General features: G+C 37.3%; 1 protein-coding gene across 3 annotated transcripts in view; it reads right to left on the bottom strand.

The window, feature by feature from the left end:
- Positions 1-3,212: 3,212 nt before the first annotated feature.
- Positions 3,213-24,153, bottom strand: part of WFS1 (wolframin ER transmembrane glycoprotein) — a 33,213-nt gene continuing 12,272 nt past the window's right edge. For all 3 annotated transcript variants that reach the window (XM_030947848.1, XM_030947847.1, XM_030947850.1), the window contains exons 3-8: positions 17,548-17,630; positions 13,575-13,719; positions 12,571-12,741; positions 11,906-11,986; positions 7,518-7,663; positions 3,213-5,868 (exon numbers count right to left, since the gene is read on the bottom strand). In XM_030947848.1, the coding sequence (XP_030803708.1) occupies positions 4,060-5,868; positions 7,518-7,663; positions 11,906-11,986; positions 12,571-12,741; positions 13,575-13,719; positions 17,548-17,630 (2,435 nt within the window). In that variant the 3' untranslated portion in view covers positions 3,213-4,059. The remainder of the gene's footprint in view (positions 5,869-7,517; positions 7,664-11,905; positions 11,987-12,570; positions 12,742-13,574; positions 13,720-17,547; positions 17,631-24,153) is intronic.

Here is a 24,153-nt window from a genome sequence, read left to right on the forward strand (position 1 = left end):
CATATTTTCTACATCAGGCTGTGATTTATAAGAGGAACTGCAGGATGCTAATGACTTTTTTTTTCCTAGAGTAAAAGGTAATTAAAGCTTTTGAGTAATAATATGAAAATAAATGAACCATTTTAATGCATATAAACAGGGATGTGATTTGGTGTTTGGTTTCCAGGCATCCTATTTGCACGCAGCACTTGCTTGTGTGTAGGTGCCAGGAGCAGGTATATTATCTCCTCACAAGTTGGCAAATTGCACCTAATTTTTGCTGCGTGGATTAATGTATTTCTGGTTCAATGGCATAGTTGTTGGTTTTCCTTCATATCCATCTGCTGTTCAAACAATTGCAGCTGTGAAGCTGAGGTTGGAGTGCAGCCTCTTTCAACCTCCTTCAGCTGTTACGGGATGTGAGCCTTACCCTGAGAGGCTGCAATGGGTTTCAGAAGTATTGAAAAGGTATTCACTCACTTCCTTTTGCCTTTTCCAGTGGAAATAGAGAAGCCAGAAGGCAGAGGAGCAGCCCAATGTAAGAACATAGGGAAGCACTACACTACCCCAATGGTAACACAGAATGGTTGGGTTGGAAGGGACTGTCAGCCAGGGACAGGGACACCTTGCACTAGGCCAGATTGCTCAGAGCCCCACCCAGCCTGGCCTTAAACATCTGCAAGGATGCGGCAGCCACAGCACCTCTGGGCAACATTCTTATTACCCTGTGTTACAAAAAATTGAAACAAATTTCCAATTAATAACAGCTATTGTATAGCACTTAAAAATCCATTAGTTCAAAGAAATAAAGCCACATGTTAATTTCTACAGATCTACATTTTTTTCTCTGGGAGAACAAGGCAAAACTCTGCATTCTTGCCTCCTGCAAGATGCTGTTAGTCATTACAGAGTGGGCTCTTAAGTTATTCAGAATCTCTATATGTGTTGTGTTGTTTTCCTGTGCTTATGGAAGAATGTACCAGTTTGGAGAACAAGCAGTACTTTTTCATGTTACGTTGAAGATGAAATTCAAATGAATATTTTTTCTAAATTCTTTATATTCTAAATGCTAAAGCTGAACTTACAGAACAGCTGAACCTAATTTAGAATTGTCAATAGCCATGTAATATCCTCCTCCTCTTTCATTAATTAATACTAATTCAAAAGACTGAATTACCAGCCTAGAGAAAGGGCACCTGCCTTTGGAACTGTTTATAATTCATCATATATTGAAAACTGAGTAAGAAAATAATAAATGTAGGAATAATTGAATAATTAACAGCAGCTGCCAGATTCTGTGCCTCTCCAGCCTAGAAGATAGACTGGTTTGGAACACAGAGCTGTAGCAGGAATCGAACAAAGCTATTTTGTACTCTGTTTGCTTGCAAGGTGCAAAGTAAATAGAGGCACCCTTTGCAAAAATACCTTGATTATTAAGTTCCAGCAATTTTGTGACTGTCAGCTAAGATACACTTTGGAACGGAAAGATTTATTTGGTAAAGGTTTCAGAACACTGAACATTAGATCAACAAGATCCATCAAGTCATTAATGTACCCTCTTTTTCCATAAAAATTTTAAAACATCATGGAGAAACACTTGAGAAACAGCATTAAAAGGCCCTGTTTAGAGGTCTTGGAAGTAAAATTTGCTTCCTCTGTCCCTTGTGTTTGTGCACTGAAAAACTGAAAACATGGAAAATGACCTTCAATGTGCTACTGTGTAAAACTTCCCACCTGTGCTGAAAGGAGGCACTTGACAAATTCAAGAATCCCCATTAATCCATCGCTACAGAGCACATGGTTTATTTTTCCTAGGATCTAGCTAATTCACGGTTTGGCTTTGGGTGTTTTTTTTTTCCTTCATGTAAGTGCATAAAGGGTAATTATTCAATATTGAATCTGACCAATACTGATATGAGTATTTTTGAAAGAGCTCTCCCCCTGTGAGGAACCAGAGATTTTTAGCTAACAATTCAAAGTTTTCAAATTTAGTAACAGTTATATGCCAATATCCTCTAACAACTTCCACAAAAGAAGCTGCCATACAAGTTTCAGAGTTGTTATTATGATACAGATGGGAACTGAGGTACCAAGATTAAGCCTTTTGTCTCTTAAAAAGCAACTCATTCCAAAGAAATCAAATACTCCCCCTCCTCTTGAAAAACTTCCCACATCTGACCTGAGTCACTTTTTCATTTTCAAGACATGTAACAACTCCTTCAAAATGCACCACAGTAAATCACTAAGTTGACATCCAAACAAGGGGTAAAAGCTAAAAGGAGAAATTTTAACATTAGCTCTGAATCCCAAGACTGTTGCCTTTTCCTCCTGACAAACATACTAATAGAAGTTTCACAATTGTGTATGTATGTAAGGGAAAAAAGTTTGAAAACTTAAAATCTGTTGTGCTTGTATTTCAGATCCAGGAAGAATGTTTGGGTATCTAAAAAGAGCCTATGGATGTTCTAACAAAAGGAGGAGAAAGGCCCAAATTTGGCCTATTTCCAGCCAAAATGGGCCTGGGTAAGGGAAGCTGTCAAAACTTGCATTTACTTTCTATCTCATTCCTTTTTTTTTTTCCCCAGGTGGAAAGAGAGATACTTGGCAAGTTTTCAAAGCTAGAAGCACCCTGAAGAAGATACGGTTTTATTTCACACATTTTCTGATGGGCTGACTGTGGGGCTTTGGATGGTGGGGGCTTCTGCCGTGGGCACTGGGCAGCACATCTGGAGGTGCCTTTGGTTCCTCCCTCCCAACTGCAGCTCTGGGTAATGCTCCAGAGGGTGCTCATAGCTGGCATGCAGCCATTGCCTCACTGTCCCCAAAAGTCCCCTTCTCCATCAGGTTTTCATTGCTAACCCTTCTCCCTGGTCCTGGTGATGACTGACACACTGGGGCAAAAAGGAATCTAAAGCAGGCTCAGTGGAGGAGTCAGGGAAATGGCAGGATGGATCTGTGACGTGATACTGTGATACACAGTGGCCAGAAAAGGTCCAAAGTCACAACAAAAGCAGAGGGAAGCACTATGTGCAGACTGCACAGCTACAAAAACTTCACCTGCCACACCAGATTTTACTGTTGACTTCAAAACCGTCAAGTGCAACTACAAGCATTTCACATCAGAATGTTTTAAACATTCTAAATGGTACTTTTCAGTGAAAGCTGCTATCAGCACAACACAAACAACTGGTCACAATGTCAAAGCATAATGAACAAATGTCATACCCATTTAATTCAAGTTTGTACTTCATCTTTATTTGCAAAATACAAGTAATTAAACAAACATTCTATTTCCATTTCCACTAGAGACTTTTAGGTATAATTTCAGTTGCCGTGGCTTGTCCATTACTGGTACTAATATCTCAATACCAGCCTTGGTATTTGCCTTTCACACACCAGCATGGACTATACCTTAGTGTAACCAATCAGAACAAATAGCAAATTTCATACACAATATTTAATGCTAAGTGGAAGCCTGGGGACTTTGTAAAACCTTGCTGGGGTGTGAAATGTTGTGCCCTTTCAAAAAACAGTGGTCACTATCTTCTGGACAAATAGTGAAACAGTGATTGCTGTATGCAAATATTACCACCAGGTACTGACTCTAAGATCACTTTTTTCTAGAAAACACCAAATAAATACAAGTAATAAATGCAACAAAAACTATTGTCAGTTACCTATTCTAAACCATACCTGTGAAAATACAAATGGGCACATTGTGAATACTTAAAAGAGTAAAGTGCTTTTAACATTGAGCAAGTGAATGCATCTAGTGTTGTACCACAGGCAATATATCCATTTTGGACAAAACAGTTTCCATGCAATTAGTCAGCAGTGATCCCCTGCATTCATTTACAATATTAAAGTACTATATATTACTTCAGTCATACGGGGTTTAAGGTCAGGATACTGTGTGTACACTTGCAAAACTCAACCAGTGCTCTGTATTAGCACACTGTTTGAGCATTGCTACAGCAAGGTAGATTTTTATTGGTTTTTCTTTTCTCATAAGGAGCCAAACCTTTGGTAGTGTAAATGCAGTGGAAGCTGAAAGTACCACTGAACCAATATGCAAGCACATTATGCAGCTGACAGGAATGGGAAGAAGAAAAAATCAAAAGCAAATTTAATGGCTTTATGCACTGTGCTCCTCCAGTCCTGCTCTATTTTCACGTGCCTCCCTGCAGGTAAGAGTTTAGACATGCAATTCAAGCAAGTGATTGCTTTCAGTTCAAAGACAGGCCATTTACTGCCAAGACGACCCTCCAGAATTGTGCTGAATTCAATTATACTCCCTTGCCTCAAGTTCAGCAACACTTTTTTAAACTCATTGCTTGCCTTCAGCACAATATCTTTGGTTATATCATCCTCTTCTATAGGCTTGCTTCCATTTTTGCTACTGAAAGGCATGCCCACAGTTATTTCAAATTTGTACCGATCAAACATTTTCATGTGGCATTTATGCTTTGTCAAAAACTTCAGACGACACAATTCTTCCTCCTCCAGTGTAACATTTTTGGGATCACAAAGAGGGTAGGTTTCACCATACAAGCATCTCATCCAATCACCAATAAAAAATGGAAGCATATTTATTGCAGATTCTGCACTATTGTCGATTTCTGTCACGCGCACGTATTTGAACCGCCCGGTCCATGTCACTCGGTGTCCTTCCAGGTGACTGCACAAAATCTGAGTACGTGCCATGTTGGTCTCCTTCCAGGCCCGGGGTCCACAGAGGAAACCATACTGATTCCATGTCAGGGTGGAGTTGTAAACTTTCATGCCTTCAGATCGATAGACATAGAACCAACAGAACAGCACCACGGCTGTAATCCACACCAGAATGAGTTTCACAATGGAGCTCCGAGTGAGCGATTTAACCACTTCAACTACAGAGAAGTTAACCTTTGTCCACCATCGAAAGAGCAAAGGAACAGCACACAAAACCAGGGTCACTACAATTTTCACAAGCTCCAGAGACAAAAACCACTTAATTAAGTGGACAAGACACATCAGTGCAATGCCTACACCCAGCACTGGCAGGGCAAAGAGGAACAAGAAGTAACCAATGGAAGCACGAACGAGCCCAATGCCAGAGGACTCCCGCAGAATGACCACAGAGAGTTCACACCACATAAAGCACACCAGGTATGGGACCAGGTAGCAGTAGGTGCCTTTAAAATTCCGTAGTTGGGCCATTCTAAAGAAAAGATAGAACAAGTACAAAAACAGAAGGCAGGGGATGCTTACATTGATCACAAAGAAATGGCCTACAGGAACTGTAAAGAAGGTTTTCCCTAAGAATTTCAAGTACCCAAAATTCCCAGGTAATACTTGCAATAGGGATAAGCAACCTGCAGCTGTCTCAGTCATTAATGCCCTTCGTGTGTAAGGTTCTGCACACGTGCTTAAACTCATGTAACTTGTCACTGTGAAGAAAACTGAGACAGTAGCTAACTCTGAGCATGGTATACAGTCTTTGCTTGCTATAGGGAAGGAAAAAATGACAAAGAATACTGACAGTAAAAAGTAGAAGTACGGCTCTAAGTGATTCCATCCAAAATTCACCTCAGCTTGCTCAACATCTAGGTTTGGTTCAAAACGAAGCAGTAAGTCAGTCAAAGCACGGAAGTTTTCCCAAGCCTTACTGTCCTGAAAAACTTTCAGTGTGCAAATCACCATAGAAATGAAGGACAAATAGAATATGACCAATGGAATAATGAAGGCAAAAAAATCAATTGTCAGATTACTGATGATGAAGAAAAAGATGAGAGCATTGATATGGTGTGTTGGAACAATGGTAGACAGCCAATGCATTCCTGCCTTTGATGCAATATCTATAAGGTATTCTTTAATTTCCATAATGGCATGAAGTGGATATTTTACAACCTGGAAAAAGAGAAAGAAGCATTTTATTAATGAGTAGTTTTGTATCTTTACATCACCGACATTCCTAGCTGAAGCAGTAGCAGCTAATTGTCTAACCTCAGCTAACATGAAAAGATTTATATTTCAGATCAATGTTGCCAATAAAAAAAGATTACTGTGTCTGAGATTATTAGCTCCATTTTTATTAACTCAGTCACACAAAGCTCAGAGACAATTTTGATTTCAGGCAAGATGTATTTCATTACCCTTGACACATATAATTAAATGGCTTCCTAGTCAAATATTCTGCTCTGCTAGCTTCATACTGAAGATAAAGTACATGGCTACAGCCCTGCACTATCTTAAGTCATTACTTGAGCTGCAAGTACCACACTTTAAAGCATGCAACTGCCACAGTCTGCAAGGATTATGCTATACATTCTATGCAGACACACTGCAGGAAGTAGTGCCTATGATTAATATACACATACAGAAAGTCTTTACAGCTGTGGTTTTATCTTTAAAGAACCCTTGCCAAGCATCTAGGGATGCAGCTGTCAAAACCTGTTTTGGAAGCAGCAGCAGTATGTTAAATTCAGTTACTACACATTTACAGATTCTTTTAACTCCACAACAGTAACTGTAGAGGATCTTAAAATTCTGCCTATTTTACGTGGCATTTTCAACACCGTCACTGGACAACAGAGAAACTGCTGGATTGAATACTCTCCCTGTAACCAACCATACTCTACAAACAATGAATTAAAAGGTCCTGTATTTTTTAAACACACATTCAAATATTGCATAGGGACATTAGATGCTCCGGTCAATCCTCCTTCCCCCACAAAATGACAGTTTTCATGTTTTCCCAGATTGTATATTTTTATATTAATTAGTTCAAGGGGAAAAGCCAAGAATGTTCCAGCAAATACCTGTGGCACTGTGATGAACTGGGACAGCAAATGCCCCAGTGATTTGCCCAAAAGCTTGTTTGTTTGTGAAGGCATCTCTGCTCTTCATAAATGCATCTCTTTCAGACAATTAGCCATGCAAATGCTTGGAAACAGACACCTTTCACTCCCTCCTTTTTCCCCACCCCTGCAATATGATAATGGGCAACAAACTTACAGCAAAAATTCAGGCCAGCAACCACACACCCCCTACCTTGCCTAATATTTATGCCAGAATTGAAGGCATGCACCTTTATTTTCCCTTCTCCTTCCACTGTCTAGAGAAGTATCAGTGTAGAAGCTAACAGCAAGTTTCACCTTTCTTGAATTCTATCATAACAGAACCTTTTCATGCTATGGATAATTTTTCCCACCTGCTTGCTCCTGTTTAAATTAGAAAGATATGAAGCATATAACAGCATCTATAATAAAAATAGGGCAGTGATGACAGGTACATTTAAATCCTCACTGAAGATGTAACAAAGGTAGATTGACCCTTTACAGGCAAAACTGTTGACACTTTTAAATATGTGACTCATATATACCAAACTTGAAACATATATATGAGGTCAAGTCCAAAAAGAAGTTACAGTAACAATTCTTGTAATGTTCTATACAGACTAAACATCAGTATTGAGAGAGAAGCACAAGTCACTCCTGGTTTTCTCTGTGATGCTTAAGAGGCTGTTCAACATAACCTGTTCCATATTGCCTTTTTACCTTCAGTCGTAGGGGTAACTCTTCAGGACTCTTCCCTGCCAGCTCATCATCTTCCTCTTCCTGCATAATCAGGTTGGATGGGATGATTCCCTTTGCGTATTTCTTGGTAATTTCAACAAAGTCATCCAAAGCAATAAATTTTTTAGCTAAAAAGATAAAATAAAAATTTGGAGTAAATTTTATCACAACACTGTATTGATTATGAATTGGAATATTAATTTGCTTTCCTGCCAGAATCTAGTCTACAAAAACTGAACTACTGACAATATAGGTTTAACTTGCAACTTGTCCTGAGATCTCTGCTGAAAACAAAAATCTCCTTGAGACAGAAACGTATAATATTCAACATCTTGTCAGATCAGCAGGTAAGTTTATTATACTGGTAAGTAGGATAACAGAGTGAGTGAACGTAGCTTATCTGCAAGGATTCCACAGGAAAAAAGACTACTGGATTAGGTCTCAGTTTTAAATCATAAACTACTGTATCTGCTTCAGAGAAATATTCAACAGCTGCATTGGAAAGAGATTGTACAGAAGCAGTAACGAATTATCTGCACGTCATCAACTGAAACACTGACTTCTGATTTGTTATTTAGCAGTCATTTTTCTGAGTTCAAAAGTTACAGACATAACTATGGGAAATACACAATTATTATATCTATGAGACTAAATATGGATTACCTAAAGTGCATTAATTTAATACGCTATGCGGCTATACAACAGGCCTCCTACAAACTCTATCAGCTGCGATCTAAAACAGCTACCAGCAACAAAACAGACTTTGCTCTGTTTACATAGAGACAAAATTCATCCCTCTGCCCTGGAAGATCCTTATCCACTCCAGTGAGTATAAGGGAGGCATGGGGTTACTACTGACAACAGGGAAATGGAAGGACAGAAGATGATTTATACAGTGGTTCAAACTCTTTGCACCCAATTCTCTACATTAGCATGGATTAACTAGTTTCTAAGGCAGACAAGCTTGATGCAGTTTGTAAAGGAGCATAATTAACAGCATTTTTTCCCCATAAACTAAAGCAAATGACATTGCTGTACACATGAAAGAACTGAATGACAAAAATCTGTAACACACCTCATACACAGTAAATTTAACTAGTTAGCTGATGCAAAGATATGAAAGCTGGCCTGCTTACTAGAGATTTTAAAGAGATAGATAACTGCTTCATCAAATTCAACATCAGAGGATTAATGGGTTTGGGCCCAGAAAATTTTTAATTTAAATATGCTACATTTAGAGAAGCAACATATAAATACTTCCATAATTAAGACTGAAAACACTGGAGATACAGAGCAAAATAAAGTATTTGTCTCAGGATATATGCTAGAGGAAGAGGAATGTTAAGGAGTTCAACAGAAAATCATCATTTTACAATCTATCTTTTGGTTTAATCTCACAACATGGATGCTGGCTCTAGTTTGAGCATTTACTAGTTCTCCTCCTCCATGCATGAACCCTTATGTCCCACAAAATACCATCTGGCATGCCTCCCAAGAAACAAGAAGGGATTTATTTTTGCTAACTATTCTTATTATTCACAGACTGTAAGGCAACTTTACTTGCATCAAGGAATCTGTGAGACTCTTTAGGTGTTTTGGTGGGCTTCAGATTAAGCCTACTATGAAAGGTCTTCTAAATTTACTGTCTTATTGGGGAAAAATACACAGTGCTGCAAGAGTCTTATTCATGTAGAATCAGCAGACACATTAGAACCTCATAAAAATACCTTAACAGCACTTTTACAGGATCATGGGACATCCTGAGAAGGAAGGAGTTATTAACTTACTATGTATAGATAGCCTATCCACTGCAATGACATGCACCCTCTCAGGTACGCAACAACTGCTCATTGACAATGTCACCTCTAATTTTCTGTTTATACCTCCATTAAGGACAACCCAGATCAGCTATCTGTGAACACATATCTGGCTTAAAAATTATCTTCCAAGTATTGGCAATATACTAACAGTGAAAGAAGAATCTCCTAGCAAGCTAAATGAAGAAAATGAGTCAGAGAAGGAAATGCTCAAGAGTAATAGTTTTCTTGTTCCTCCACGAAAAGGTAAAAGCTCTCTACAGAAAATATCTTACCTCCTACTTTAAATGTTTGATGAAAACTTTTCATTTTTAAATGTCATTAGTATTTTGTCACCCAAGTGTCCTTTAAATTGATAAAAAGTGTGTTTTGTAGCTTCTACTTTATTATTTGTAGATTTTTTTCAATTTGGTTATTGTTATGAATACGAACAAGGCCAAACTTTCTCTGGAGAAAGAGGTTCTTGTTTATAAAAATAGCTGCAAGAGTACCAAGGATAAGCCTGAGCACCCACACACTGAAATGAAAACAGTGTGCTACCCCCAAGTACACTGGGTTCTCCCCAAAAAACAAGCTCCCAAAAAGAAAACACCCAGCCCCATCGAACTCCCCCCATTTATAGCCCCCTTCGAGTCCAGGATTGGTCCATTTTGAATCTGCATGATGATTGGTCCATTTCCAGGCTACTCATTGGTCTTTAATGCCGTTCATTCTGGACCAATCGTTTCTGCAGGGCTTCGAATGATTGGCCAGCTCTTCCGTCCAATCCCCCTTCGACCTTGCCTTGCCCCGCCAGACCGCCCTTCCACCAAACCCTGGACCCTTCTCCTAGAACATTCTAATAACCCTCCCCACTCTTAACATAATATAAGTAATATAACATAATTAATACAATATAATTGAACTATATCCTAATTTAATGTAACTTTTACCTATAACAGTAATGACAAATTTCCCTGCCCCCCATCCATCCTAGGAAAAGGAATCAATTCACATCAATTTCTGCCTACACTTACACATAGGTTCATTTACTGCCCTCCTATTTTATCTGCATTTAAGCCTTAAAAAAATAAATAAATTCATATTTGCCAGTTCCTTTTCTGATAACTCCCTCAATTACTGAAGAATCCAGAACAAAATGACTTGCTGTGCACTCAATTGTAGCAGCACGTGCCAGTTCTCCTAAAGGGATGGAAAGAACCCCAATGCAACACAGCTGAAATGAACCCAAATACATCTGCATTATGATACAATGACTGGACAATGAAATTCAACAGTCTTGTCCTTGAAGGACTGCTTCTAGCTTGCCAGAAGTGGCAGCCAAGTCACAAAAACAGCTGACATAGTCTCACAGAAGGCTTGATAGGACCACAAGCTTGCTTTACAAAATATTATTTCTCACATCCCTTAATCCCTTATTCTCACCCAGGCACTTGACCCTGTTCCTCTTTTACTACTGTGAAAGCTAATGAAAACTAAAATACTCTACTCTTCTTAGAAGTTCTGTTTTTCAAGTCACCTGTGTAACAAAGACAATCCTTGAAGGTAAAGGCCAAATTTACCTAATGAAATGTAAATCTAATTTTCCAAGGAGTTTAAACCTGCAAAGCTCCAGATCTGACTCCCTATTCCATGTATGACACTTCAGTTCCACATAATCTTAACTACAGATGTATTAGTAAATAATATGCTGTGTGATATTTAAAAATGTTCTTCAAGTACTGATCTAGATTGCACATAATCTACTCCATATGACTTAATGCTTTTCAAGAAACTGAGGTTTTCCTGACAATGAATAATTGAACCTTATGTTAAATACTGTTCTTGAAAAACTATGCATGCTGCATTGTTGAGAATTCATTTTCTTAATATAACACTTTCCTTCTAAAAGCCCAGAAGCACATCAGTATTTCTAACAGTTAAGCCAGACTAAGAAGAACTTTCATTTCCAATCCCCACTTCACCAAACCTTACAAAACTGACAGACTTAGGTCTGCAAATCTGACCCTGTGTGTGTTAAGGGGTTTAATTCTTTGCAATACATGAATTAAGCTGCTGTAAATAATGAAAGAAGTATCTTGGTGCATCTTTCCTAATTCATTCATTGAACAAATATGAAAAGACAAATATTAATTATAAGGGAAGAGCAAATGGAAGCAAGGCAAATAGAATGAAGGATCTGTCTGCACTAAATTGGTGCATAATTCGTTCCCTCACTGTAATCAGAAATGCTACTGCATTTAAAACTAAAAAAAAAAAATATTGAAAGTGAGAATCTTTGCTGAATAGACTTTTGAGTGCTGAAAGGGCAAAAATATGAAAATAACAAATGACATGTAAACTCCCTTTAGTGGTTGACTGTAACGGTGATGTCTTCCATGAGTTCACATGCAGATCAGTTATTTGTTTTCCACACAGAATAAACTGACACTATCAGTTCATTGCAATCCAAACCTTCTACACATTCTTAGTCTGGCAGCACAAAATTGTTTTCCAAAGCAAACTAGAAACTAAAACCAGTGGCCAAGACTGAAAGCAGCAGCATGCACTCACATTCACTGTTCACTAATCGCTCCAGCATCCTTCTCTGCTTCTGCACGGATTTTGGGACTGGGCCAGGCTGCTTCTCACCATCTGTTTCAATAACAGAAGTCAAAGCAGTCAATTGAAGTGATCAGATAGTAACTGCAACATCTGGGGAATGATATTTCCTCAAAGTAAGGAAACTACAAACTTACATAGAAACAGATAACAAGTGGCTAGTTTTCTATATTCCCATTACTGTACTAGAAAAAGAAACAGGACTGCCACAGCTAACATTTAGTGCTGTAGTGGCAGAATGTCTTGAAGACTGAATCTGTAAATTGAAACATCTAGTGAGGTATCATCAAGATGACTGTTAGAGAGAAAAAAAAATCAAATACAGCAGAGCCATAAAATACCTATTTTTCAAAGACAGTGAGTGGTAAATAAATATATTTTAAATATATGGTCAATTGAACAAGTGCTCAGATGATCCACAACCTACAGCAAATGTTGGTCCAGAGAGCATAGTTATTAAAAGAGGATTAGTTCCTGACAGAGTACATTCTCTTAAGTAGATTGTACATTTACTATTATCTCATTCCTGATTGTTCATAAAGCCCTTTAGGTTTTGACCTGTATTGTGCCCATAAGTCTGTATTTTATCAATACCATAATTCCATTCATGAACAAACCTTCATTGTCAACTTGCCCAACATTTTCCAGCAGTTCAGAAACTGCTAATTGCTTCTTCTTTTTTGGATTTAATTTCCAATACATGACCAAGGCAGCTTTTCGAACAGCCCTCTCCAAGTCAGTCTCAGATGTTAACTTTTTCACCTCTTCCTCATTCTCAGAAGTTATGCCTCAAGAAAAGAAAAAAAAAACATTACACACTCATCCCACACCCATGCAGAAATGATAGATTTTCTCACAATTTATTTTTCTCAGTTTAGTCTGAAACTTCTCAAGTTTCAGTCACATTCTGACCACCCAAGTAAATTACTTGAATGCCCTTCTATGTCCATTGCTTATCAAAATCTAGGTTTAAACTGTACTTCAAAGACGTGCAAGACATGCATTATACTATGTCTTGCTTCAACTTTTGAAGCACAGTGGATCAGGCAAAAGGTAGTGCAGACAGGCATGGGTGACATGCAAAGGCACCAAGAACTGAATAAAAGTTACTTTTTTTTTTTGTTTTATTGGTCTTTTTTTCCCCCCTCATAAGAGTTCAGATAGGTCGTGGACCAGAAGAGACCATGCCAAGCATGAGAAGTAACATGAAGGAAGATGAGAATCTTAAAGTGGGAGAAGACAGTGAACAAGACCAATTAGAAGAGAGGTTGGAGAGGGGTAAAAGAATGAAACAACAGCAGATATGTAGCTGATGTATGGTTATATGTGCTCTTCAGAGTCAAAGAAAAGAAGCTTCCATGAAAGATGAGGATGAGAAGAACATGCATGGATTTAATGAAGAAATTCAAGCAAATAAATAAGAAAAATGCTTTAATAAGCAGTATTGGTAATTAGTGCTTTTTAAAATTACCTGTTGGAACAGTCTGTCAGCAACTGCTCACGCAATTTTGCCACGATCATTTCCATCATACCTTAACCACTCTTTTCAGAGTTAAAAGGAGTACAATATTGTTTCAGATAATGTGGGAAGTGCAAGCAGGAAGCCTCAGAGAACCCATACCTCTTCTGTCTTCCAGGCATCTACGCAAGAGTTTGACAGCTTCTCTTCGACCTTGCTTAGCAGCAAGGATGAACCAGTCAACTGCACTACAATTGTTAAGTTCTTCATCCTCCTCTTCTGCTAATTTCAGGAAGTGCTTCCCCACCTATAATAAACAGGAAACACAATTCCTTCAGTTACTGAAATACACTGTACTTTGTCTTTATGTCTTTCTCTCTTCTTCCCTCCCATCCCCTGGAACTCAGCTAAGATGAATTCTCTCTGAACAAAAGGTCAAAAGATTTGCTGCTAGCACTAAAGAGCATAGTTGTAAGCTGATCTTCTGACTGGAAAGATCTGGAAGAACTGGAAGCAAGAAGGAATTTCAACACATTTGGCCAGGTCAGTGAATCAGTTGCAGTTGGTGTTCAGGCATCTGGCAGAATCAAGTGAAACTCAGAGTGTTAAAAGTTTTCTTGAATTCTTTTCCTCCTACAACAATGACCAGACAATACTGATAGTTTCCTTTTAGAGCCAGAATAAGTAAGTGTAATATAATCTGGTGCCAGTGACAATCAGAAATTCAGATGAAGGTATTGACAAGGCCTTGACATGGAGGCAGGCTTCAAGAAGGGCAATCCCTGACTCAAACCAGTTCAGTCACTAAAGATCAAAGCAAACTCATGATTATTTGGTGAATGGAATAAAACTAATACTGCTTAAGCATCAAGGAAATTCAGTGAAAAAGCTTATAAAAAAATCTCCTATTCAGGATTATAGAAATTACCAAGCAGGTGTCTATATTACTGTTTTATAGGTAAGGAAAAAAACCCACCTTTTTTCTTCCTTCTAAAAATTAAAATATATGAAAGTGTACTAGTAAATATATTTATGCAATAGTATGAAACACTTCTGCTTATCACAAGACAAGGCAATAAGAAGTGAAATGGCAGAAAATTACCAGAACTACTGGACATTTTATCTGCATACCTCAAGAATGTGGAAAATGTTTTTGCTTGGCTCACTGCACTCCCCCTCTCTCTCCGTAATATTACTTCATTCAGCTACATTCTAGAAGCAATTAATGCAATACCTTAATAGCTTTTAAAATCCACAATATTATCTGCTGGAACAAAAAACCCTGTTTGAAAGGTTCTCTGAAACTTTCATTTGTTACTCCAGCATTTGTTACTGCCACTAAAAGTGACTAAAGAAATACTGTTGAAAGATTAATAAATCACCTTACCCTAATGTAGATTAAATGGAGTGATATAATATATATAATAATTATATATATATATATATATAATTATATAAGACAGAAAGGTCTTTCTTCTTCCAGTAAAGTTTATTTCTCCAGCCATTTAACTGGTTTCATACACTTCAGTGAGTGCTTCAACAACTTCCACACAGAGAGTTATTGGGTAGACATTAAATCCATAGCACATACAGTGAAGCTATCCAAAACCATTCAGAAATAAGGAGAAAATTGGACTAGATAATCCAAACATTGATTACAAAGTCATGCCAGAATTCAATGGGAGGTGCACACCAAGAAGAGAGTGTATGAGACACAAAAAGAAAAAAATCTTTCAGCAATTGCATGGCAATCTATCACTCAGCTGCAGATGTACCTACAGCTATTTATTTCAGAAAGGAATTGCTTGAACAAGTTACATGGAAAATAACATCCATCTGACAAGAACAGCTGTTTCTTAAGCAGGTTTATATTTATAGCCATTGAGATTTTGAGCAAAACTTCAAGAGTAGCAACACTTAATCATGCAGTTCTTAAGTTTCTAAGGACCTTTTAGATATAGAAACATGTATTGCAATATCAACTAACAGTTTGTGGGACTAGTCATAGCATGAAAGGCACATAGCATAAGCAAAATGATAGCATAACCTGTTTTATGACTGAAATGCTTTTTGGCTTGTCTGTGGTTCTAACAGCAATGCTCCTACATTAAACCACCTGAAAATGGCTGCAAAGCTCTGGCCTGTAGCAGTCAAAGGAGGAAGAATGGATGGAAAACAGTGTTAACCTCAAATCTGTCATTGAAGTAGTCTGGGATTCTCTCTTTCTCATGAGCTGAAAGTGTGAAATAAAGTCATATTTGGTAACAGCTTAACACAGACCCTCACACTGTCCTTGTCTAAAGGTTGCTCCCATCTCTGGCTTTGCTAAGTGAGGTGGTCATCTCAAGCAAGATGCCCCCTAGAAGACATCCTCTGGTTAAAGACACAGAACAGCCTTTTCTCTATTACAGAATTCCAGCTGTGGGTGTTTCATTTATGTAACTGCCATACAGTTACTTCTGTATTTAAAAAAAAAAAAAAATATATATATATATATAAAGTTACAGTAATACATGTTGACAGCCACTCAGAGTGCATTTATTTCCATAGTCATTGCAGAATTGTTTTTGAATATACACAGAATAATAAAATAACTACAAGCCATTGAACCAGCTGATTTCTTCGGTTTGACTTTGTAATTGTTAACAAACAGCACAAAAATGGCATCTCAGCATCTCATTCATGCTCCTACAAATGTGAGAAATTAAAATACATTTTTCTAATTGATTCTAAAGGAATGTATTCAACCATAGAGAAGAAATAAATTTCTTTTTGGGTTTTAAAAACTAAAAGTTAATTCTCCCTCCACAAGTAAGAAAAAATGTGACTATATAAAAAAAAAAAAAAAGAAATTACTGTATTTTAGGCTCCATTTCAGGCAGTCAATTCATCCTGAGTGCATACTGAAGCAAAATTGTATGCTGTATCTTTTTATGGTAAGAATCGTAGTATTGTGTGGGAGTAGAAAATGTACACAGTTAAAGAGATAAAGGAAGAGAATGAAAGTGGAATGAACAGTGAAGGAGAAAAACCCCATCATTTATATACATATGTATGCATCCTCAAATGGAAATTATATTCTGAAAGAATATTATGGACTTTGCTTTCTTATGGGTGGAGGAATAGAGCCAAAAGATGGATTTTACAGCAATGATTCCCTCAAGGATAATGTTTCATCCTCCACAAAGCCACCAGCTGTTTCAAAGTGAGGAATTTGTTACTATCTCAGGTTACAGCTCCAAGGTCAGCTTGCCCCTCAAACAAGTTGATATGGAATGAAGAACAAGCCTAGCAATGGCTTTTTTTTTTACCAGCTTTAAGAGAATTATTTTCCCATCCTCATTTCTGATTTTTATTTACAATAGGAATGGGGATCCTTGGGGAAAAATCCAAACCACCAATGAGCATGCAGGAGACTGCAATTACTATTTGGCATCAAAGCAGAATTTGGAAAAGAATGCTCAAGTAGAACACTAACCAGGTTAAACACAAATTAAAATCCTTCTAGAAAATTTTAAGCTATTTATACTAGACCACTATACCAGGCAATAGAATGCAGTGGAAAAACTGGTATTTTTCTAAAACCTAAGGGAAAACCTGAAGTGCTAACAAATGCAGGACAGAACTGATACTATTAATTCAATTTTATCTGCCATTAAATAAGTAAAAGATTTCAGTAAAAAGGGGGATTCTTGTCTAAAATGTGTAATTCCACAGAGAAATGGTATATGAGCAAAACATCAACAACCAACCTCTGTCCCTGCTAAAGCACCTCAATGGCAGCTTCCTCCAGAGTCCAACCTAACAGCCCTGGTATCTTTGTATACAGTGTGCTGAACCAACAGCATTCAACAGTTCCTGTCTGCACAGCTCCCCACATGCTTCTTAAAAAAAAGGAAAAGCAAAATCAGGTCTCTGCCTTTTCCATCCTAAAGAGTTGGACCTGAAGCCACTCACACTCTCAAGGAAGCAGCATCTCTCAAGGCAGAGAAACCATATGGCATCACTTTCCTTTGAACAGTTTAGTATCTAAGCAGACACAGTTCAACTGAGGAAGAGATAATAGTTCTGCAGCAGGCAGTGCTATTTTTGGAATGAAGAGCAAACAAGACAGACAAAAAACATATATAATTACCTCTGTTTGTGCTTTGGGTTCTCCAGCTTTGGCCCTCTCAAGAAGTTCTTCAAAGAGCACTTCAGGTTCTTCCTTCATGCCCTCTATAAATTAGATAAAGAAAATTGTTTACTAGCAATAGTTTAAAGTAATTTTAAAGTTGTTGCTATATGTGGTTGAAGAATTAAATTATCATAACTAAAAAATCCAACATAAGGGTTTTGCAAGAACAGTGGAAATTAACTTATTACAATATTGACTCCATCTCAGTACTGTACTTCAGCATATTTACCCTTGTTATTTGCTACATACCACAGGATGCCACAGTTTACAGTTCCTCATTTACTTCCAAAAAATTTGTTTCTCAACAGAATATTCATTACAATAAATATAAGCACATGTGGAACATGTAATATGGATCGGCTTTTGTACTATTACTATTCTTTTCTTCATATCACTTCAGTCTTTCACCTGTCAATCTCTTTATTTAGGCCTGGAACCTTTTCTAGGATTTTGAAAAATTAATCAGCCTTTAAAACAGTGTATTTGAAAGCTCAGTCCCTCAGTCTCTAGAGCATACAGAAATTAACAACAATTAATTAACACTGCTAAACCTTGGGTTTTTTTCATTTTGCTCCACACTCCACCTTGTATTTTATTTCTCTCCCATCTACTGAACAGATATAGATTTAACAATTGGTTTTCTTCAAAAGCATCATATTGCTCCACCAGTCAATCACAAAGAGAAACTTGAGAGCTTTATTTGATAACCAGTGTTTGCAAAGAACATCATGCTGTGTGCCACTTGATGAATAAAGAATTAGTTAATAGCAAAGCTGATGAAGGCCAGGACTGCTAGTCTTTTATGAGATTACGTCTCATAAATTAGTTTGGAAAAATTTTAAAGAGAGAAATCAATACAACTTGTATGTTTTAAGTTGGGTAAGAATGGACAATTGACCACTGACTCAGAGTTACAGCTTTACTAACCAACCAGTCTAAAATTATAGTTAGAAAGGCAGACCCAAATTCCACCCCAAGCACCAAAGTCTGACCCCTATTGACCACACTACCCCACACAAACACTCTGTGACACTTTGTAGCTACGTCCTGAGGGCAGTGGCAGCACAAAAAGTGCGCTTGGGAAGCCTCTTCCAGGTGTAGGAAAGCGACTTTCAGGCACCACTCCAAGTTGGAGTCTCTGCCTGACTGGGGCACAGCAATGTGAGCAGTTGCCCTGCCAGCTCAGGGGCCAGGCACTACCAGCTCTTCTTCATGAAATGGAAGGAAGGAAGAAATCAACACCATCCCACATGATCTCCTCACATGATCTTCTGAAGAACAGGGTCACTTGCATTCTTTAACATCCCTGATACTGGGACCATTTTTAAAGAAGAACAGGCTACAAGCCAACACTTTCATTAAAATGGATGTATTTAACAGGAGGAAATAATGAAGTAACATTTCTTCTTCACCATGCCACAGTTTTGTCTGCCAAGTTCTACTTGGAAAAGTTCTAATGCCAGATTATAACATGTTGTCTGGCTAAACAAGGCACATAATGAAAAATAATTTTCATTTAGTACTTGGTCTTTTCAAAAAGCTGTAAAAATATTATTGTTAAATAGGCAAACACCATCACAGCAAAATTAACTACTTAATCTCCTTACCCTGATATATAACCAACATAATTTGAACTCTAAACAAGTCAGAAGCCTGTTTTCCAGATGGCACCATTAACACCAGCAGGCATCATTCAGGGCTCTCTGTTAACAATAAACAGGAAGTTACAGGAAAGAGCATATTGTTTGAAAGAAACAAAATATTTATCTACCTACCCCACTCAAATGAAACAAGCTGGCACTACTTTTCTTGTTTCCTCCTGTGCTTTCAAATTCATTAAACCCTTTTGCATCAAAATTTCTGTACCTTTTGTTTTTTCTGTTCAGGGTTTTCTACATGTTGAGAACACCACAGATATTTCAGTGATACTCTGGATAATACAGGAGGCACCATTGGTAAGTCAGTGTTAAATGATAAAGTGGAATTTACACACATAAGAAAAACAACAAACTACAGAAAGCAGTTTGCTAAACTGATAAAAGCTCTAATAAGAAAGGCAGTTGTCTGGCAGCTTATATGGCAAAGTCTCTTCCTTTCTGTCCTGCTCCACTTGGCACACACAAGAGCATGGCACACCTCTGACCCCTTTTAGCTCTTTTTGCTCAGCAGAATGTGTTAGATAAGAAAACATACTTCAAAAGAAAGCTGAAGAAACAAAATGGGAATGTTTTACAACACCAGGCTATAGTTACTTTATTGCAATTACATTGCAGATTAACATGTACATAATGGTATTTGCAAAGGGGGGAAAAAAGAAAAATTAAGTATGTGCAGCCTTATGGTGAACTACCTCCTTCAATGAGAAAAAAGAAAAAAGGTTGCAGTAAACTTGTTGAACTTGTTTGTTCTAACAGAGCTGACTGCCAGGGGAAAGAAACACTTTCTGCAGTTATTTTCAACCTACTGCCCAATATCTCCCACCCAATTATCAATTCTGTGTACTTGCACATGTGACCTACGAACATAAATAACAGATAGTTAATTAAAAATATGCCTGTGGGTTGATTCTGTAGTTGTAGGGTAAAGGTGGAGGAACATGTTGTGGAGATCAAATTTAGAATATCTTAGTATATGCAGTTTGTGTAACCAGCAATATTTTTCCTCTGCTTAGAAGATAACCAAGAGGATAATTAAACAGACCAAGCATGAATGACTCTAGTTTCATGGCTGCCATTATCAGTCTACTTTTTCATAAGGTATAGAGGTCAGTCTCTGAAGGTAAAAGGTCCAAAGCACAGTTAAGGTGTGTTTTAGAACAAGGATGGCCAACACATTCTTTCAATTCAGCTCAACACTGAACAAACAGCTACACAGGAGTATATGCACCCCCCACAACAATACCATAAGAAATGATGACTGTAACTTATCACTCTTGTTCTTAAGCATGTTTTTAATCAGAAAATGTCTTGTGTGTTCCTCCCACATAAGAGTATTGCAATGGAAATGCTGTCAGTGGAACCTTTTATTTTCCAGCTTTGCTAAGAACTCATGCCTTTTTAATGTCAAATTTTACTCTGCTTGAATATAAAAATTTCCACAAGACAGGAACACTCAACTTGCAATACTTCATATACCATTTATGACAATTAAAATTGACTTCACTAGCTGTTTTGTGTCAAGTGTGTTAATGCAAGCCAAAGAAGTCTATCAGTCATTCAAGGCTCACAAGCACTGCAGTCATTTAAAAGCAGGCAAGAGAAAGCAGAAAAGTTTAAGACAGTACATAGCATTCATAAAAGAAATTAAAACCAGGGTGGTTAGTACTTAATATTTGCTGTAGTTCCACCATTGCCACCAAGAAATCAAGCCTCTGTAAAGCTTAGATCATCATCATGCTGCTCTATAAATCAGTTCCCAATACAGTTAACTCTAATTTCCCAGAGACAAATCATTCAACACAAACTAGTTAATATATATTGTAACGATAACATTATTAATAAAATTTTAGTTGTTTTCGATTTTTTATTCTGTGTGATAAAATCTTAGGTTTAAGATATAAAATGACACCACATACTTTAGTTTTTGTTTCATTAAAAAAATGGAAAAAAAAATTATTTGTGATCTGCAAAGTATGATGCAGATGCATTTCTGACTTTGCTTCATCTATATCATCATAGTCCAGAAATACAGCTACTTACTTTTTGAAGCTTTACACATTACTTGGCACATTGGCCACAGAAAGTAAGATTCCAGCTTTGTTGCTATAAGCTCAAATGGGAATTTAGCATTCATTCTATCATAGGCAGGCATTTTTACTATTTCTACTACGTTTTGATCAGAAATAGGAAATGTTTAAAAAGGAAACATTTCAGTTTCTTAAGTACTTTGCTGGGATGCAATTACTGTCCCTTACCTCTGAAATTTAGCCATTTAATTGAGAAAAAGGCAGTCAATCCACAGTAGGAGATTTGTCCAAGTGAAATTGTAAGATACCAATGCTTAAAATTTTAAATCACAAAAGGGAGATGCCACATCTAAAGCTCGTCTTTGGACTATACTGAAGACTAAAACCCAACAAACTCTTCAACATTCATACAATGTTTTGAAAAATGGACTTAGACAATCTAGATAAGAAATATGTTCAATGCAAAAGACTTTAAAGACAAATAAAATAAACTGGGGTTGTCACAAGATTTCCTTCCCAGTATTCTAATACAAATCAGTAATAGATGTAGTAGATTCCCAACCCTTTTAATACCCTTAACATACAGAACTGAATCACATCACATGAACATCACTGTAGTTGGCTCACTTGCTGCAAAGTGTCTGATCACATATTTAGCAAAAATGTTTTACACACATTTTAGACAAACACTGCTTCCAAAACCTCAGCATTTTAAGTAACATTGTGTATGACACTTTCATTCTTGAATTCTGAAATCTTTAAAGGCACATAATAGTCCTTTCATGCAAAGGAAGATTTTTAGTTGTATATATAGGCATACAAAGTGGATCATACCCACACCCCCATCACATAGAACACCCTCAATTTTCTCAGTGCTCTTCTAACCACAAAGAATCACTGCCTTTCTTCAAAAAAATCTACTGAAGTAATTTCAGGCAGAAAGAATCAATAGAGTGCATGCTGAATAATAAAAGTGTTTGTTGATTTACTTTCCTACCAACACAAACACATTAAAGCTCTCAGCAGTGGATTTACTCAGCTCAAGGGAGTTTTAGCCCCTTGCCTGCTAATATCACCCCTGGCCAGGCGCACACAGCTTTCTTCTTAGGTCACAGCTATAGCCCCTGAATTCCAGATTAAGCAAGAGGTTGAAGACCATGAACAGGGAATAACAAAGAAAAAAAATGGTATTTTAAAGGATCACAATTACTTACACCTTTTGAGCTTGAGATTTTATTTGTTCACACAGATATTGGAGGCTGTCCCCATGACAGTCATGCTACCATGCACAACAAATAATTTTTTTAAACAAACACAAGCTGCAGACTTCTAAGTGTTTGAATGAAAAGGTGAAAACCTAGTGAGAAAAGGATAAAAGGAAAACTGAAAGCACCTTCTCAGACAGGAAGCAACAGTGAAGCATTCATACAAAATATGTAAGTTTAAAAGAAATTACAGGTTTTACAAGTGAATATTAAAGCTCATGGAAACTCTACTGAACAAAAGAGTAATGCATTAAGCAACACCCACACAAAGAGTATGAAGGAAACCTGTATAGCATACACACTTTATATGATCATGACTTCATGCATTCATTTGGGCTCAGAAAAAGCATTGACAGGAATATGCAGTAGGAGGAGGATAAAACCCATGTGCTGGGAAGAATAAAGGATCTGAGATGACAAGATACAAAACAAGATTTCTGGATTGGCCCTCCCATTTTATAGTACAGGAAGTATTCCTGAAGTGACTGAAAACAGTCAGGAACAGCTAAGCATAAGCACAACAAAATAATATGTTCAGTCCTACCCAGCAGGAACACACCTCCAAGCTCACTGAGCACACACCTAGGACCATTTTCACTATTCCATGAGAAGATCTGACAGTTGACACAGGAGAAAATTGTTATCAAGGTGGCCCAGCAAAGTGAGCCAAGCAGTCTTACAAATGATCTTGCAAATTTTAAGTTTAGGTATAGAATTTTAAATGTAGTTTCCTTAACCTTTTGTTTGAATAAACGTGACTAGGACAAAAAACAGAGCAGCAAAAAGGCCAGAAAGCAACAACAACCTCAACTATAGCTGAGAAAATTATGCATTCAAAAACAGGATGTGATTTTTAAATACATTTAATAAATAACTTTATATGTTAAGTAGTTCCTCCAACTAAGGAGGATACAAAAAAAATTAAAAACTTTTTTTCCCTAATTAAGAAAAATAGATCTACTGGGTTGGACAGGTGGATCCAGCTCATATTTACATCTCTAAAGATAAGGAGCAAGGCTTCTCATGTAAGTCCTCTAACAAATTAGAATGCAGGTTACATGGAAAAGTGAGAGATTAGAATATGAAGATTAGAAAAACACAGCTTTCATTTTCCCAGGGGAGAGATTATCAGTTTAGACACACAAAGATATAAAATAAGGCCTAACTTACTCAATACATTTATATGAGTGAAGAAAAAAGGGCTAATACCAAGATGCCAAAATCTGTCGATGATTCTGTGTTATTCAGGGAAAAAAAACAAAAAAAAAACTCAAGCAAAACCAGCACAAGGATTTAATGACTAATTAAGTGATAAAAGGCTTGATGAAATGCAGCAAACCAGGAAGGCACTTATCATTGCACACACAGTGATAAGCTCTGAACTATTATCACTCAGCGCACACCTTAGAGTTGTAACAGTGTTGTATGAGAAACACAGTTCAGTGCTAAGAAGACACTATTATCAGAGCTTTATAACTTGGGGAAGAAAGTGAGGAGAATGAAATGGAGAAGGTAAATAGAGAGTCTATTCAGTGTCTTTCCAAACACAAGAACTCAAGGGCATGAACAGATTAAAAGTATTCAGCCAATGCCAAATATTTCTATGAGTTTATA

This window comes from Camarhynchus parvulus, chromosome 4 (assembly GCF_901933205.1).
Source record: "Camarhynchus parvulus chromosome 4, STF_HiC, whole genome shotgun sequence".
NCBI classification, from domain to species: domain Eukaryota; kingdom Metazoa; phylum Chordata; class Aves; order Passeriformes; family Thraupidae; genus Camarhynchus; species Camarhynchus parvulus.